This window comes from Chiloscyllium plagiosum, unplaced genomic scaffold (genome assembly GCF_037043375.1).
Source record: "Chiloscyllium plagiosum isolate Xiang-an unplaced genomic scaffold, Cpla_swu_hap1 HiC_scaffold_30, whole genome shotgun sequence".
NCBI classification, from domain to species: domain Eukaryota; kingdom Metazoa; phylum Chordata; class Chondrichthyes; order Orectolobiformes; family Hemiscylliidae; genus Chiloscyllium; species Chiloscyllium plagiosum.
Window position 1 is genome coordinate 17213286 of NW_028270168.1, and position 19381 is coordinate 17232666.

General features: G+C 42.2%; 1 protein-coding gene across 1 annotated transcript in view; it reads right to left on the reverse strand.

Moving 5' to 3' along the window:
• Nucleotides 1–19381, reverse strand: part of LOC122563562 (mannosyl-oligosaccharide 1,2-alpha-mannosidase IA) — a 143940-nt gene that overhangs the window by 38584 nt on the left and 85975 nt on the right. The window contains exon 7 of the mRNA XM_043717453.2: nt 10451–10544. Coding sequence (XP_043573388.1) covers nt 10451–10544 — 94 coding nt within the window. The remainder of the gene's footprint in view (nt 1–10450; nt 10545–19381) is intronic.

Below are 19381 nucleotides of genomic sequence, written 5' to 3' on the forward strand. Positions count from 1 at the left end.
CATTAAAAATAAACAATAAATAAGGAAGTAGGTTTTTACCTCTTCATGTCATAACTATGAACAAATAAAACATGTAACTCCAAGAAACAGGTCTCTTTGCAATGACATTCTGTCATACAACAGACTGGAAGACTGCAACCCAAGCACTATCTTCAGTTCTTTCACCCTCAGCACAAATGGTATTATAAGCTTTAATCACAAAACTTGATATTCACACTTTTTTTAGGAGAAGATAAAAACAAGGAGGTAAATGGAATAGTATTTTGAGGAAAATGTTCCAAATTGTAGATCTGTAAGAATAATAGGGTGGTTATGGTAGGGAATTTTAAATTTCCAAACATAGACTGAGACTGCCATAGCGTTAAGGGTTCAGATGGAGACGAATTTGTTAAGTGTGCACAAGAACATTTTCTGATTCAGTATGTCAATGTACCTACTAGAGAAGATGCAAAACTTGACCTACTTTTTGGAAATAAGGCAGGGCAGATGACTGAGATGTCATGGAGGAGCACTTTGGGGTCAGTGACCATAATTCTATTTGTTTTAAAATAGTTATGGAAAAGGATAGAACAAATATAAAAGTTGAAGTTCTAAATTGGAGGAAGGCCAATTTTGATGGTATTAGGCAAGAACTTTCAAAAGCTGATTGGGCACAGATGTTTACGGGTAAAGGGACGGCTGGAAAATGGGAAGCCTTCAGATGAGAGAAAACAAGACTCCAGAGAAAGTATTTCCCTGTCAGGGTGAATGGAAAGGCTGGTAGGTGTAGGGAATGCTGGATGACTAGAGAAATTGAAGGTTTAGTTAACAAAAAGAAAGCATATGTCAGGTATAGACAGAAGAGATTGAGTGAATCCATGGAAGAATATGAAGGCAGTAACAGTATTCTTAAGAAGGAAAACAGTAGGGCAAAAGGGGGACATGAGATAGTTTTGGCAAATAGGGTTAAGGAGAATCCAAAGGGTATTTACAAATACATTAAGGATAAAAGGGTAATGAGGAAGAGAATAGGGCCCAAAGATCAGCAAGGCGACCTTTGTGTGGAGCTGCAGGAGATGGGGGAAGATACTAAACGAGTATTTTGCATCAGTGTTTACTGTGGAGAAGGATGTGGAAGATATAGAATGGAGGGAAATAGATGGTGACATCTTGAAAATGTCCATATCACAGAGGAGGAAGTGCTGGATGTCTTGAAATGCATAAAGGTGGATAAATCCCCAGAACCTGATCAGATGTACCCTAGAACTCTGTGGAAAGGTAGAGAAGATTAGATTAGATTAGATTAGATTAGATTACTTACAGTGTGGAAACAGGCCCTTCGGCCCAACAAGTCCACACCAACCCACCGAAGCGTAACCCACCCAGACCCATTCTCCTACATTTACCCCTTCACCTAACACTACGGGCAATTTAGCATGGCCAATTCACCTAACCCCTGCACATTTTTGGATTGTGGGAGGAAACCGGAGCACCTGGAGGAAACCCACGCAGACACGGGGAGAATGTGCAAACTCCACACAGAGAGTCGCCTGAGGCGGGAATTGAACCCGGGTCTCTGGCGCTGTGAAGCAGCAGTGCTAACCACTGTGCTACCGTGCCGCCCACTGACTGCTTGGTCCCCTTGCTGAGATAATTGTATCATCGATAGTCACGGGTGAGGTGCTGGAAGACAGGAGGTTGGCTAACGTGGTGCCACTATTTCAGAAATGTGGTAAGGACAAGCCAGGGAACTATAGACCAGTGAGCCTAACGTCGGTGGTGGGCAAGTTGTTGGAGGGATTCCTGAGTGACAAGATTTACATGGATTTGGAAGGCAAGGACTGATTAGGGATAGTCAACATGGCTTTGTGGATGGGAAATCATGTCTCACAAACCTGATTGAGTTTTTTGAAGAAGTAGCAACGAGGATTGATGAGGGCAGAGCGGTGGACGTGATCTACACGGACTTCAGTAAGGCGTTCGACAAGGTTCCCCATGGGAAACTGGTTAGCAAGGTTAGATCTCATGGGATACAGAAAGAACTAGCTATTTGAATACAGAACTGGCTGTAAGGTAGAAGACAGAGGGTGGTGATGGAGGGTTGCTTTACTGGAGGCCTGTGACTCGTGCAGTGCCACAAGGATCGGTACTGGGTCCACTACTTTTTGTCATTTATATAAGTGATTTGGATGTGTACTTTGGAGATATAGTTAGTAAGTTTGCAGATGACGCCAAAATTGGAGGTGTACTGGACAGCGAAGAAGGTTACCTCAGAGTACAGCAGAATCTTGATCAGATGGGCCAATGCGCTGAGGGGTGGCAGACGGAATCTAATTTTGATAAATCAAGGTGCTGCATTTTGGGAAAGCAAATCTTAGCAGGACTTATACACTTAATGGTAAGGTCCAAGGGAGTGTTGCTGAACAAAGAGACCTTGGAGTGCAGGTTCATAGCTCCTTGAAAGTACAGTCGCAGATAGATAAGATAGGAAAGAAGGCGTTTGGTATGCATTCCTTTAGTGGTCAGAACATTGCATATAGGAGTTGGGAGGTCATGTTGCGGCTGTACAGGCCGTTGGTTAGGCTACTTTTGGAACATTGTGTGCAATTCTGGTCTTCTTCCTAGGATGTTGTGAAACTTGAAAGGGTTCAGAAAAGACTTACAAGGATGTCGCTAGGGTTGGAGGATTTGAGCTATAGGGAGACACTGAATAGGTTGGGGCTGTTTTCCCAGGAGTGCCAGAGTCTAAGGAGTGACCTTAGAGGTTTATAAAACCATGAGGGGCATGGAAAGGATAAAAAGACAAATGTAGAGGTTTATGGTGAGTGGGGAAAGGTATAAAAGGGACCTAAGGAGCAACTTTTTCACGCAGAGGGTGGTGTATGGAATGAGATGCCAGGGGAAGTGATGGAGGCTGGTACAATTGCATTATTTAAAAGGCATGGGTATATGAATAGGAAGGGCTTGGAGGGATATGGGCTGGGTGCTGGCAGGTGGGACTAGATTGGATTGGGATATCTGGTCGGCATGAACGAGTTGGACCGAATGGTCCGTTTCCGTGCAGTACATCTCCAAACGAAACAAAATAGAGGAAACATTCAAGACCATCAAAAATATCCTTATTGGCATAAAATTCACTAAACAGGAAGAAAGCAAAAAACAAACTGCCATTCCTAGATGTCACAGTGGAGTGAACAGCCAATGGGGAGCTTCAAACCAGCGTCTACAGGAAAACAACGCATACAAACCAAATACTGAACTACAGAAGCAATCATCCTAACACCCACAAACGAAGCTGTATTACATTATTTCAATGAGCCACTACACACTGCAGTGCCAAGGAACTGCAAAGAGCAGAGGAAAATCACCCATACAGTGTAATCAAAAATAACGGGTACTCAAAGAACATAGTCTGCCAATTTCTCAGCAACAAACCCAAACAAGCAGACAAAACGAGTCCAGAAACCCTAGCCACTCTCCCCTACATCAAAGACATCAGAAATGACTGCCAGACTACTCAGACCTCTTCGCATCATGTTGGCCACAAACCCACCAATACGCTAAATCAGCAAATAATGAACTTGAAAGACCCCATACAGACAAACAAAACCAATGTCATTTACAGAATACCTTTCAAGAACTGTAACAAACACTACATTGGACAGACAGGCAAAATACTAGCCACCAGGATACATGAACATCAACTAGCCACAAAAATACATGAGCCACTCTCATTAGTATCCTTATATACAGATGAGGTAGGACATCACTTCGACTGGGATAACACATCCATCCTAGGACAAGCCAAATAGAGACACACACACGAGAATTCCTCGAAGTATGGCACTCTATCAACAAACACGTTGACTTGGACCCCATTTACACCCTCTGAGAAAAAGATCAGGAAATGACATCACCAATCCAAGGAATCCGAACACATAAATAGAAAGCAAGTCACTAACACCAGTGCTTCACTGGAGGCTCACTGATTATGTTACCTAGTATGGTGATGAAACGTCTGAAAATGAACCTTCCAGCTCAGTGAGCAAACGTACATCCAGATTTAGAATAATGGCGGAAAACAACATACTTAATCTAGATTAACAATCAACTGGCAAAGATTGCGTGGGTGCTCCGGTGTCCTCCCACAGTCCAAAGATGTGCAGGTAAGGTGAATTGGCCATGCTAAATTGTCCGTAGTGTTAGGTTAGGGGTAAATGTAGGGGTATGGGTGGGTTGCGCTTCGGTGAGTCGGCGTGGACTTGTTGGGCCGAAGGGCCTGTTTCCACACTGTAATGTAATGTAATGTAAAAAAATGTAATGTAATGACTGCAAGGAATAAGAATAGAACTGGGCCAAACAAACTGGAAACCAAGTTTGGCAAAAAATCTGAGACTGAATGATGAGTTAACTTCAAAGAAGATACGGTTCAGACACAGTCCAGTATATTCCCTCAAAAGGGAAAGGTAGGAGAAAACAAATCCAGAGTTCCCTCGATAACAGAGGCAGAAGTCAAGTTAAAAGAAGAAAAAAAAAATGTTTATGACAGGTGAATACAGAAGGTTTGAAAAGAAATGAAAAAGCAAATGAGAGAAGCAAAGACAAGTTATTAAAAAAAAAAATTGGCAGCCAACACAAAAGGAAATTCCAAAGTCTTCTGCAACCATATCGCGGTCAAAAGAAAGAATAGAGCTGATTAGGGACCAAAAGGAGGATTTACACATAGAGGCGGGAGGCATGGCTGAGGTGTGAAATGAATCTTTGGACTTATCTTTGCCTGCAAAGCAGATGTGGCCCAGGTAATGGCGACAGAGGAGGAAACTCTGTAACTGGAAATGTTTAAAATTAATGAGGGGAGATGTTGCCTATACTTAAAGTTTATAAGACAATGCCCAAGGTGAGATGCATCCAAGGAAGACAGAAGCATTGGTAATAATCTCTCAATCTTGCCTACTGCAGGGGCAGTGCCCAAGCACTGGAGAACTGTACACAATGCAACTGTTTTGAACAACGACATAAACAATGATCTGTAACTGATGGGCCTGCAAGTTTAACTTCAGTGGTGAAGAAACGTTTAAAAATAATTATTCAGGATAGAATTAATTGTCATGTTATACCATGCATAAACTCAGAAAAGGAATCAGCTTGGACATATTAAGAGTGAATTGTGACTAACTAACTTGCTGGATTTCTTTGAAAAGATAACAGAAAGGATTGATGAGGATAAGACTGTTTGTGAGGTGTTCATGGATTTCCAAAGGGTATTCGATACCATGCCACATAGACTTGCAATGGAAGTGATACACTGTGGAATAAAAGGGACAGTAGCAATGTGGATACAAAATCAGCTGGAAAACAGAGATAATGTTTAATGGACTAAACGAAGGTTTGCATTGATCTACACGCATTTAGAAGCAAATGGACTTACTAGCGATAGACAGGATGGTTTTGTGTTCGGGAGGTCATGGCTCACTAACTTGATCGAGTTTTTTGAGAAGGTAATGAAGATGATTGATGAGGGAAAAGCAGTTGATGTTGTCTACATGGAGTTCAGTAAAGCCTTTGACAAGGTCCCTAATGGCAGACTGGTACAAAAGGTGAAGTCACATGGTATCAGGGATGAGTCGGCAAGATGGATACAGAACTGGCTTAGTCATAGGAGACAGACAGAACCAGTAGAAGGATACTTTTTGGACTGGTGGTGTTCCACAGGGATCAATGCTGGGACCTCTGCTGTTTGTAGTCTACATAAATAGTACAGAGGAAAATGCAGCTGGTTTAATTAGTAACTTTGCAGACGGTACAAAGATTGGTGGAGTTGTGGATAGTGAGAAGGCTTGTCAGAGGATACAGCAGGATATAGGTCAGTTGGAAGCATGGTAGAAAAATGGCAGATGGAGCTTAATCTGGACAAATATGAGGTAATCCATTTTGAAAGGTTGAGTACAGGTGAAAATTATATAGTTAGTGGAAGAACCCTTAAAAGTACCAATAAGCAGAGGGATCTGGTTGTGCAGACCCACAGATCACTGAAGTTAGCAGCACAGGTAGATAAGGTAGTAAAAAAAGGCTTATGGAAGGGGCACAGAGTATAGAATAGACAAGTTATGCTGCAGCTTTAATAGAATTTTAGTTAGGCCACACATGGAATATTGTAGACAGTTCTAGTCACCACACTGTCGGAAAGGTGTGGGTACTTTGGAGAGGGTACTGTGCAGGTTTACCAGGATGCTGTCTGATATGGGGGATTTGAGCTATGAGGAAAGGTTGGATAGACTGGATTTGTTTTCACTGGAATGCAGGAGGTTGAGTGGCAAACTAATAGAAGTTTATAAGATTGTGAATGGTGTGGATGGAGTGGGAAGTATGAGGCTTTTTCCCCCCAGAGTGGAGGGTGTCAATTACCAGGGGACACAGTTTCAAAGTGTGAGGGGTGGAGGGGGAAGTTTTCAAGAGATGTGCGATGCAAGTTTTTCACACAAAGGATAGTCAGTGCCTAGAATGCACTGCCAGACGAGGTGGTGGAAGAAGACACAAAGCATCATTAAAGATGCACTTGGATGAGTACATGACTAGGAGGGGAATAGAGGGATATGGATCCTGTATGTGAAGACAGTTTTAGAATGGAAGGGCAAAATGTGGCGGCGCAGACTTGGAGGGCCGAAGTCTTGTTCCTGTGCTGTACTGTTCTTTGTAAATACACACACAAAGTATCCAGATATTGATGCACATGGCACAATTTCAATGATTGCAGACAATATAAATTTGGGAGAATTGTAAGTTGCGAGAAGAGGGTAGAGCTTCAAACGGATGTCAACAGATTGTTGGAGTAGGAGGGTAGATGGCTGATGAAGTTCAATGTGGAAAAGAATGCATTGATATATTTTCATGTGTCAAGACAGTATAAAGTAAATGGTATTATTCTAAAGAGTGTTTTATGCATGTCATTAAAGGTGGCAGGATATAAAGAGGGAGCTGTTTATAAAGCATAAGGTATTATAGGCTTCATTAACTGGAGCACAAAGAACAAAGATTATGTTGAACCTACATGTAACTGGTTAGACCTCAGGTAGAGTACGGTGTACAGCTCAGGGCACTCCACTTTAGGTAAGACATGAATGCACCAAAGGCAGTGCAAAAGAGGTTTTTGAGAATGGTTCAAGGGATGAGACATTTTGGTTATGAGTAAAGGGTGGAAAAGTTGGGACTGGTTTCTTTGAGTCGGGAAGCCTGAGGGGAGATTTGATTAAGTTTTCAAAATCGTGAGGGGTCTAGACAGAGTGGATTGGGAGAAATTGTTCCCACTTATAAAAGATCAAAGGCACAATTTTGGTATGTTTTGCATAAGAAGCAAATGTGAAGTGAGAAAAAAGCTTTTCGACAGCAAGTGGTCTGGGTTTGGAATGCACTTCCTGAATGTGTGTGAAAGCAGGTTCAGGTGAGGCTTTCAAGAGAGCATTCGGTTACGAGGAAAAGGCAATTTGGCACAAAAGTAAAATGCTCAGTGCAGACATGATGGATTTAATGGTCTCTTTCTCCCCCATAATAATTCTGTGGTTGTACGTGCAGCTTTTGACATGGTGGATAACACCATGTGTCCCCAATATCTAGCTCAGTGGAACAGTATTACTTAACTCTACCTATAGCCATCTGTTGGAGCCAGGACATTTCCAGCAATGATTTTGTTTCCCAAACACCCAGAATTATCTCCAATATCCCCTCATGAATCTATCCCTGCTCCTCTTTGTTTTACATCATCTGTAGCTAGATCAGCTTTCATATTCACAATACAGTAAAAAAAAAGGTTGATATTAAATTGGCTCCAACATATCTAAAGGAAAAGCAGTCATCACACAGCAAAGGATAGATCACAATAACAGGAAAAAGCCAAGACCAGCTAGCAAGTTACTTGGACATTTGCCTGTGTTGTGGACAGCAAAATAAAAGTAAAGTGACAATTAATATTATACTGTATTTGTAGGAACCTACTGATTACAGGCCACCATCCAGAAATGTGGTGCTAGATTAAAAGGTCTTTTATAAAAAGGCAGAGTTTAGAATGAAAGACACATATCCTTCACGAGTCCTCCAAATTCATCCTTCACTTTCTGACAGTATCACCTCATGTGGCAGCTCCCTGACTGTTTGGTTCCTCACATGCCTTAATGCAGAGTTACAGATTTCCTGTGAGGTAAATGAGCAGGCTACAAGAGAAAAGCGCTCACTGCACGACAACAGTATCTGTAAAATACATGCAGACTTCCCAAAATGTCTGAGTCAATCATGAGAATGTAAGTTCCATAATGAGGTCAGTAACTGATAATGAAGTACTTCTGTGGCATTCATTTGTTTTGGAAACATGACAGTCAATTTGCTGTTTGTGACGTGACTTCTAACTGGATAATTTCAATTAAAAGACAAGAATTGGGCAGGACATAAGGAGACACTTTCATTCTTCTTCTCAAATCTATCATGGAACTTTTACATTTGCACAAGAGGGCAATTGGAACTTAAGGTAGTCATTTGATTCCAAAAGGTTATGCATTTTAGGAAACAAAGAGCTTCTTAAAATATTTCTAATATACACATGTCTAATACACACAATGTGAGGTGATGCATTTTGGAAGGTTAAGTGCAGGTGGAAATTATACTGAATGGCAGAACCCTTCGGAGTATTGATATGCAGAGGACCTGGGTGCGCAGATCCACACCACTGGAGGTAGCAGCGCAGGTAGATAATGGAATAAAAAAGCCTTTATCTTACAGTCTTATGGACAAATAAATGTGTTAATGAATATTTTCTCATATACAAAGATAACATTAAAGAGGACGGTTGAGCCAAATTGCCTGATCACATTTTCTGACATCAAAATCGTACACAGTCACATTAAAATCAACTTTGAGACACCAATTTGATAGGCCAGAAGTCATAGGTCAACTTTTACATGAGTATTGTCTTTGAGAGGTTGATATGTATATTTGATTTGAACTGAAGAAGTGAAATCCCCCAAAAATTTGATGAAACAAAATAAAAAACAACAATAATACTGTTCATACTAATTAACATTCATAATTTAAAAAAAAAAAATCACAGGATGAGGGTGTTGCTGCATTGGCAAGCATTTATTGCCCATCTCTAACTGCCCAGAGGGCAGTTGAAAGTCAACCACATTGCTGTGGAATGAGTCACATATAGGCCAGACCGAATTAGGATGGCAGTTTCTTTCCTTCCCTCGAGTACATAATCTTACTAAGTTAATAATTTTAATGTATATAAATCAAGAATTATAAACATTTAAATTATTACTTAGCAGTGCTCTTAGTACTTATACATTTATAATGAAATTGAATCTTTAAACTCTCTGGTTTATACTTTGGTTATGGAATTATGGTAATATGGCTGATTTAAATTCTAATCTCTATTGAGTCATGGGTTCGAATCCCACCACTGTCAGAGTGGCTAGTGATGTACCCCAGGTCCTTGTCTTGGAAGGTACTTTAAGTTTGCAATGTTTACTTCAGGACAGCATGGTGACTCAATGGTTAGCACTGCTGCGTCATGGCAACAGGGACCTGGGTTCGACTCCAGCCTCAGGCAACTGTGTGGAGTTTGCACATTTACCCCATGCCTGTGCGTGGGTTTCTTCTGGGTTCTCTGGTTTCTTCCGACAGTCCAAAAACACATAGGTTAGGTCTATTAGCCTTGGGAAATACAGGGTTATAAGGATAGAGTGGGTGTGGGTCTGAATGGGATGGTATTTGGAATGTCGATGTGGACTTGATGGACCGAATGTCCTGTGTCCACACTGTAGGGATTCTAGGATTTAAATTTTTGTGTTTTGATTCCTGAAAATCTGGGATCAACTTCAATACAAGCTATATGGAAAAAAACTGCTGCATACTGTGGGCAAAACTCAAGGGGTTAACGTTTACACTACTAAATATAGAAAATTTGCTGTACAGTGTGCATTACAGATTCAGAATCAATAGCACTCTCATAAATTATTACAGTTTTGGCAATTAAGTTACCTTGAACTTTGTTTACAATCAGCAAACACTGAACGAATGATTTTGTCTGTACCCATCTGAGGAGTACCAGAGAAGTGGGTTGTTAATGTTGCCAAGTCATTATTGAACAAATCCTGCCAACTTAATTTTGATGTAAATTTACAGAGGGGCAACTAAGCTTCTTCCTTCTCCTCCCTAAAGCCAGAGAGGTCATTCAGTAAATGTACAGTTTGTGGCTACAATTGTAACTCACATCTGATTATCTGTCATGTCCTGTCAGTTTGAACAGGTCAGAAAAAGTTCAGTATGTGAAGAGATCCTGAAAGGCTCCCCCAAGTACTATATACTGTTCTGGTTCCTCTGGGCCAACAAGGCAAGTTAAGATACCCCCTGCCTGGAGTCCCTTTTCTCAATAATCATAAAAGTGAAAGACAGTGCTGACGAACTTGTAACTGCTACTTACGCTGTCCCCAGTGACCAGTAACAGGGCTTAGATAGTTGGGGTAAAGCCCATGAGGTTTTTCTAACCGATTCAGAACTTTCCGGATTTTCATCACCTGAAATGTATAAATTCAAATTTAGAAAGTTTTAGAAGTCACATAGAATAATTTTCTTGTATTGATGTAGTAGCATGTTGGTAATCTAACTGCAACAGTAATGCAGAAGTTTGGATTGGTGCTCTGGAAATATGAATTCGAATTGCATCACAGCAGCTAGGGAAATTTAAATTCAATAAAGTAAAATAGCTGTCTCAGTATGAAACCTCTGAACTGTTGTAAAAAATCCATCTGGTTCAATAATTTCCTTTGGGGAACCAAATCAATTGTCCTTACCCACTTCAGATGGAAGGACACGACACTCAGTTAGTCAAAACCTTTATGGAAAGTCAAATAATAAAACATACCACCTAGCATCAATCTAGGCATGGCATGTGATAAAGGCAGGCTCAGTACATTTGATCCGACGAAGTTCTATACATTAACATCTCCATATTCCCAAAACCAGATCCACTAATCAGGAACTGTTAAAAACAGTCATCGCACCTGAGGTTGCAGATGAACCTAATGGTTTGCTGGGCAGATTTCAGGTGCCACTGAAAAGCCATAAATCTCCCTGTCAGCACTAAATTCTGGTGGGCTCAAGGTTAATTTTTTTAACCTCCAAATCTCCTGGTTATATTTTTTTCTTTCTTTTTTTTCCTTTACCCCCACACTACCCCCTAACTGCAGCTGTGCTTATATTTTCTCCAGCACCCATGAGTTGTGTGTGCAGGTGTGAGACACAGAGACAACAGGTGTACAAATCTTTATTCAATTTTCACAATCAGGAAGAAAGGAAAACACCAGGTTAGCCAGTGACAAGCAATGCCCTTCTCATCAAAGAGCAATGCTAAGAGATCAAAAAAGTGAAGGGAAGGGTAGGGATTATATCAAAATAGAGTTGGAGGGGGGAATAAAGTACTCCACACCCTGTGGTGCCCATCTCTCCCTGATCAGCTCAAGGGAGTTAGTGGACATCACGTGCTTCTTCTCCAGGGATACCCAGGCTCGGACGTAGCCGTGGGAGAGGGGTAGGCAGTTGGCTATAACAACCCCAACAACCCCCTCCACGGCCAAATGCCTAGATCTGTTTATGGCCAGTTTGGCCAGGCTCAGGAGCAGACCCACGAGGAGATCATCTGACCTACCCTCCCCCCTCCGTACCAGGTGCCCAAAGATCAGGAGCAACAGACTGAAGTGCAACCAAAAACAGAAGAGAAGGTTCTCTAGAAAACTAAAAAACGAGTGCAAGCGACCACACCCAATATATACATGGTCCACAGGCTCCACAGCACCACAGAACAAGCAGTTGGGCTGGGATTCCGTGAACCAACGCAATCTGCAGTTGCAGGGGAGTGCAGCATGCAGCATTCTCCACCCCAGATCCCCAAGCGAAAGGGAGAGGACTCCCACGTAGAGAGCTCTCCGCTGGGGAGGCTCAAGGTTAATTGGTGACAAGTGGCTCATTAATGAGCTTAATTGAAATTCTGCCTTTAATGGCCCTTTCCTCCACAACTTAATTTGGACAGCTTTCCCAATGTGGGTACTTTTGCCCAATTCTCAGGCTCCATTAAATTCCAGTCATTTAGACTGTTTATGCAAATAATTTTGCCTTATAACATGGTGTGATCTGTACAGAAATGGGAGGCCAGTAACCGACCTTTTGTGTGATGGCTCTTCAAACGCAGTTGACTCAGTCCTTCATGTTCATTCTTTGTTCGTAGCTCTACAAGTTTCTCAACTCACGAACCTATTTGATTCCCTTTAAAATTATTTATGAAATTAGCTTCTTCTTCAGGCAGACCATTCCAGATCCAAACAACCTGAGTGAAAATCTTTCTCCCCCCCCTCTTCTCCAGATGTTTTACTAATGAATTTAAGTCTATGACCGTGAAAATTCAACAAACATCTTTAACATGTTGAAAATTTCTACTGAAACAGGCCATGTATATTTCATTTGGAAATATAAACTGGAAAGAAGAAGTCTTTTAAAAAATTCAGGTGTGGTAATGGGCATCGCTGGCCAGGCCAGCATTTATTTCACATCATAACTGCCCTTGAGGATGTGCATTCTTGAACCACTGCAGTCCGTGTGTTGTAGGTTGATCCACAATGCCATTTGGGAGGAAATTCCAGGATTCTGTACTGAAGGTACAATGATATGTTTCCAATTCAGGATGGTGAGGGGCTTGGAGGGGAACTTGCAGATGGTAGGGCTCCCATGTATCTGCAGCCCTGCCTTTCTTGATGGAATTGGTTGGGAGTTTAGAAGGTGCTGTTTAAGGATCTTTGCTGAACGTCTGCGTGTATTTTGTTTATGGCACACACTGCTGCTACAAGTGTCCATGGGGGGGGGTGACCGAATGTTTGTGGATATAGAGCCGATTCATCAAGCTGCTTTGTCCTAGATGATGTCAAGTTCCTTGAGCTACACTCATCCAGGCAAGCGAGAGTATTCCATCACACTCCTGGCTTATATGAGAACATCACACTAGGAGCAGGAGTAGGCAATTCAGCCCCTCAAATCTCCTCCACCATTTAATATGATCATGGTTGACCTCATTCAGTCTGAACTCCACTTTTCTGTCTGCTTCCCAAAACCCTTCAACCCACTACTAATTAAAAATATTTCTCATCCATAAATTTACTCAATGTCTCAGCATTCACCATTCTGAAGTTGTGAATTTCACAGATTCATGACCCTTTGAGAGAAGTAATTTCTTATCTGTTTTAAATTATATCTCTTATCCTAAAACTATTTGACTTGTGCCTTGTAAATGGTGCAAGAGCTTTGGGGAAACAGAAGAGGATTTTATTCTTTGCCTGTGAAATGCTCTACATTCATTGTATTTATATGGTGAATCCAGTTGAGTTCCTAGTCAATGGTAACCCCCAGGATGTTGATAGTAGGGATTCAGTGATGGCAATGCCATTCAATGTCACGAAGCAGTGGTTAGATTGTTTCATACTGGAAATGGTTATTGCTTGGCATTTCTATGGAACAAACAGTGGATGTGGTGTACATGGATTTTAGCAAGGCCTTTGATAAGGCTCATTCAGAAAGTAAGGAGGCATGAGATACAGTGAAATCCGGTTGTGTGGATACAGACAGTGTGTGGTGGTTGATGCAAAGTATTCAGCCTGGAGCTCAGTGACCAGTGGGGTTCCGCAGGGATCGGTTCTGGGACCTCTGCTCTTTGTGATTTTTATAAATGGCTTGGATGAGGAAATGGAAGGGAGGGCTAGCAAGTTTGGTGATGACATGAAGGGAGGTGGAGTTGTGGATAGTGTGGAGAGCTGTTATAGGTTGCAACAGGACATTGACAGGATGCAGAACTGGGCCGATAAGTGGCAGATGGAGTTCAACCTGGAAAAGTCATTCGCTTTGGAAAGTCGAATTTGAATGCGTAATACAAGGTTAAAGGCAGGATTCTTGACAGTGTGGAGGAACAGAGGGATCTTGGGATCCATGTCCAGAGATCCCTCAAGGTTGTCACCCAAGTTGACAGGATTGTTAAGAAGGCAAATGGTGTGTTGGCTTTCATTAGCAGGGTGATTGAGTTTAAAAGACGTGAGGTTATGCTGCAGCGCCATAGAGTCCTGGTTAGACCAGACTTGGAATATTGTGTTCAGTTCTGGTTGCCTCATTATAGGAAAGATGTGGAAGCTTTAGAGAGGGTGCAGAGGGGATTTACCAGGTTGCTGCCTGGACTGGAGCACAGTCTTATGAAAGTCGAGGGAGTTTGGAGCTTTCTCATGGGAGTGAAGAAGAATGAGAAGTGACTTGGTAGAGGTGTTGAGAGGCATAGAAAGAGTGGATAGCCAGAGACTTTTTTCCCATGACAGAAACGTCTATCATCAGGAGACATAATTTTAAGGCAATTGGAGAAAGGTTTAAGGGAGATGTCAGATGGCAGCTCTTTACACAGAGTGCCGGGGGTGGGGGGGGGGTGAGGGGTGGGGGAAGGGTGTGTGAAATGCAGAGCCGGCAGTCGCAGTAGAGTCAGATACATTTGGGACATTTAAGTGACTCTTGGGTAGGCACATGGAAAATAGTACAATGAAAAGCATGTAGGCTAGTCTGATCTTAGGATAAAAGGCCGGCACAACATTGTGGGCCAAAGGGCCTGTAGTGTGCCGTACTATTCTGTGCTCTTTAGCAGTGATAGCGACACACAATACGGCACAAGATATTATTGATGCGTTGGTGGGACATTGTTTCCAAAAGGACAGTGTGTTGGTCAGTCGTACGTAGACAGATAGATCTGCAGCAGGCAGATTGGTAAGGCTGAGATCAACTATGTTTCTTCCCTCTTGTTTGCTCCTCACCATCTGCTGAAGACCCAGTCTAGCATTAATGTCCTTTTGAACTCAACCAGGTCAATCAGTACAGCTATCAAGCCACTTTTGGACTTTGAAATCCCCAGAGTACCTTCTGTGCTTCTCCAAGAATGTTCAACATGGAGGAACAGTCATCTGCCGACAGAGGACAGTACGTGGTAATGAGCAGAAAGTTTTCATGCCCATGTTTGACGTGATACGCGAGACTTCATGGTGTCCAGAGTAAATGTTGAGAAGTCCCAGGATAACTATTGATAGCTCCTTCCATTGCTTTACTAATGATCAGGAGTAGACTATTTGGGCAGCAACTGTCTGGGTTGGATTTGTCCGGCTTTGTGTGTCTAGGACATATCTGAGCAATTTTCCACATTGTCAAGTACATGCCAATATTATAACTTCACTGGAAGAGCTTGGCTAGAGGGAGCAGATTCGATAGTACAAGTCTTCAGTCATTGAGTCATAGAGTCAGATATGTACAGCACGGAAACAGACCTTTTGGTCCAACTCGTCCATGCCAACCAGATATCCTAATGTAATTTAGTCCCATTTGTCAGCATTTGGCCCATATCCCTGTAATCCCTTCCTATTCATGTACCCATGCAGATGCCTTTTAAATGCTGTAAGTGTACCAGCCTCCACCACTTTCTCTGGCAGCTCATTTCATATACACACCACCCACTGCATGAAAAGGTTGCCCCTTAGGTCCCTTTTAAATTTCGCCCCTCTCACCCTAAACCTATGTATGCCCTCTAGTTCTGGACTCCCCCACCCCAGAGAAAAGACCTTGTCTATTTACTCTATCCATGACCCTCATGATTTTATAAACCTCGATAAGGTTACCCCTTAGCCTCCGACACTCCAGGCAAAACAGCCCCAGCCTATTCAGCTTCTCCCAACAGCTCAAATCCTCCAACCCTGGCAACATCCTTGTAAATCTTTTCTGAACCCTTTCAAGTTTCACAACATCCTTCTGATAAGGAGGGAGACCAGAATTGCACACAGTATTCCAAAAGTGGCCTAACCAATGTCCTGTACAGTCGCAACATGACATCCCAACTCCTGTACTCAATACTCTGACCAATAAAGGAAAGCATACCAAATGCCTTCTTCACTATCCTATCTACCTGCAACTCCACTTTCAAGGAACTATGAACCTGCACTCCAAGGTCTCTTTGTTCAACAACACTCCCCAGGACCTTACCATTCAGGTGTATAAGTCCTGCCCTGATTTACTTTGCCAAAATGCAGGAGCTTGCATTTATCTAAATTAAACTCCATCTGCCACTCCTCAGCCCATTGGCCCATCTGATCAAGATCCCGTTGTACTCTGAGGTAACCTTCTTCGCTGTCCACTATACTTCCAATTTTGATGTTATCTACAAATTTACTAACCATACGTCCTATGTTCACATCCAAATCATTATATAAATGACGAAAAGCAGTGGACCTAGCATCAACCTGTGTGAGACACCACTGGTCACAAGCCTCCAGTCTGAAAGGCAATCCTTCCACCATCATCCTCTGTCTTCTACCTTCAAGCCTATTCTGTATCCAAATGGCTAATTCTCCCTTTATTCCATGAGATCTAACCTTGCTAACCAGTCTATCATGAGGAACCTTATCAAATGCTTTACTGAAGTCCATATAGATTACATCCACCACTCTGGCCTCATCAACCCTCTTTGTTACTTCTCCAAAAAACAAGTTCATGGCACATGATTTCTCATGCACAAAGCCATGCTGACTTTCCCTAATCAGTCCTTGCCTTTCCAAATGAATGTAAATCCTGTCTCTCAGGATTCCCTCCAGCAGTCCTGCCTACGACTGATGTCAGGCTCTCCAGTCTATAGTTCCCTGGCTTTTCCTTACCACCTTTCTTAAATAGTAGCATCATGTTAGTCAACCTCCAGTCTTCCGGCACCTTACCTGTGACTATCGATGATACAAATATCTCAGCAGGGGGTGCAGCAATCACTTCCCCAGCTTCCCATAGAGTTCTAGGGTACACTTGATCAGGTCCTGGGGATTTATCCACTTTTATGGTGTTTTAATTCATCCAGCACTTCTTCCTCTGTAACACGGACACTTTTCAAGATGTCACCATCTATTTCCCACATTCTCCATTTTCCATGTCCTTCTCCACGGTAAATACTAACGCAAAATATTTGTTAAATATTTCCCCCCTCTCCTGTGGTTCCACACATAGGCTGCCTTGTTGATCTTTGAGGGGCCCTTTTCTCTCCCTAGTTACCCTTTTGTCCTGAATATATTCATAAAATCCTTTTGGATTCTCTTTAACCCTATTTGCCAAAGCTATCTCATGTTCCCCCTTTTGCCCTCCTGATTTCCCTCTTAAGTATACTCCTACTGCCTTTATACTCTTAAGGATTCACTCTATCTCTCCTGTCTTTACTTGACATATGCTTCCTTCTTTTCCATAACCAAACCCTCAACTTTCTTGTCATCCAGCATTTCCTACACCTACCAGCCTTTCCTTTCACCCTAACAGGAATATATTGTCTCTGGACTCTACTTCTCTCATTTTTGGAGGCTTCCCATTTTCCAGCCGCCTCTTTACCTGTGAACATCTGCCCCCAAACAACTTTTGAAAGTTCTTGCCTAATTCTGTCAAAATTCGCCTTCCTCCAATTTAGAACTTCGATTTTTAGATCCAGTCTATCCTTTTCCATCACTATTTTAAACTGAATAGAATTATGGTCACTGGTCCCAAAGTGCTCCCCCATTGATATCTCAGTCACCTGCTGTGCCTTATTTTTCAAAGAGTAGGTCAAGTTTTGCACCTTCCACATCCGCATCTATCCACATACTGAATTAGAAACTTTTCTTGTACACACTTAAGACTATGGCAGTCCCTGTCTATGTTTGGTAAGTTAAAGTACCCTACCATAACCACCCTATTATTCTTACAGATAACTGAGATCTCCTTACAAATTTGATCCTCAGTTTCCCACTGACTATTTGGGGGTCTATAATATCATCCCAATAAGGTGATCATCCCTTTCCTACTTCTCAGTTCCACCCAAGTAACTTCGCTGTATGTATTCCCAGGAATGTCCTCCCTAAGTACAGCCATAATGCTATCCTTAATCAAAAACATGACTCTCCTCCTCTCTTGCCCCCCCCCCCCCTTTCTATCATTCCTATAGCATTTGTATACTGGAACTTTAAGCTGCCAGTCCTGTCCATCCCTTAGCCACAGCTTCTGTAATTGCTATGATATCCCAGTCCCATGTTCCTAACCATGCCCTGAGTTCATCTGCCTTCCCTGTTAGGCCCTTGCATTGAAATAAATGCAGTTTAATTTATCAGTTCACTCTTATTCTCTGCTTTGTTCCTGCCAACCCTGACTGTTTGACTCGCTCCTATTCCCAACTGTCCCATTTTCTGCACCTACCCGATGGGTGCAGCTGCAACATACTCAAGCTTGATACTTTCCAGGATAAGATTGAGGATAATGAACTTAAATGCATGCAGTGTGTTAAACAAGATAAATTAGCTTGTAGCACATAATTAAATTGGTGAATATGATGTTGTGGGCATCACAGAGACCTGACTGCAAGGGGATCAGAGTTGGGAACTAAATATTCAAGAATACACATCTTATCAAAAGGACAGGTTGATGGGCAGAGAGCGGGGGGGGGGGGGGGTTGCCTTGTTAGTAAGGAATAAAAATTAAATTGATAGCAAGAACTGATAATAGAGTCAGAAGGCATGGAATCTGAGTAGAATTGCAGAAACGCAGAGGAGAAAGATCATGATGGGAATTACATATAGGCCTCCTCACGGTAAAAAGGATAGGGAGAAGAAAATTAATCAGGAGATAGAAAAAAATGGAATAAAGGCACTATTACAATAAGCATGGGGGACCTCAATATGCTGGTGGACTGGGAAAAAAAAATAGTTGGTTGCTGATCTCCAGAAAAGGAATTTGTGGAATGTCTGAGACGGGTGTTTTTGGATCAACTTGTGATAGAGCCCATTAGGGAACAGGCAATTCTGGATTTTATATATGTAATGAAGCAGACTTGATTAGGGAGCTTAAGGTGACCATAATATGATAGAATTCCTTTCAAACTGCAGGGTGGAGACTCAAGGAGTCCTAGAAAAACTGGATTCAAATGTAACGGTATTACAACTGAGTAAAAGGTAACCGCAAAGACATGAGGGTGGATCAGGCCACAGCAGGTTGGAAGGGAGCCTAGCAGAGAAGGCAGTGGAGCAGCAATGGCAGGCGTTTCTCAGAATAATTCAGGAGGCACAGCAGAAATTCAAACCCCAGGAAGAAACGTACTAAGGGAAGGATAAGGCTATTGTGGCTGATAAGGGACACAGCAAATGTCAGGGCGAGCAAAAAGCAAAAGAAGTAGTGGAAAATGTAGTGATGATTAGTGGGAAGCCAGAGAGTTGGAAAGCCTTTGAAAACAGATAAAAGATAACTAAAAAACAGCAATAAGGGGAGAGAAGATGAAATATGAGGATAAACTGGCTAGAAG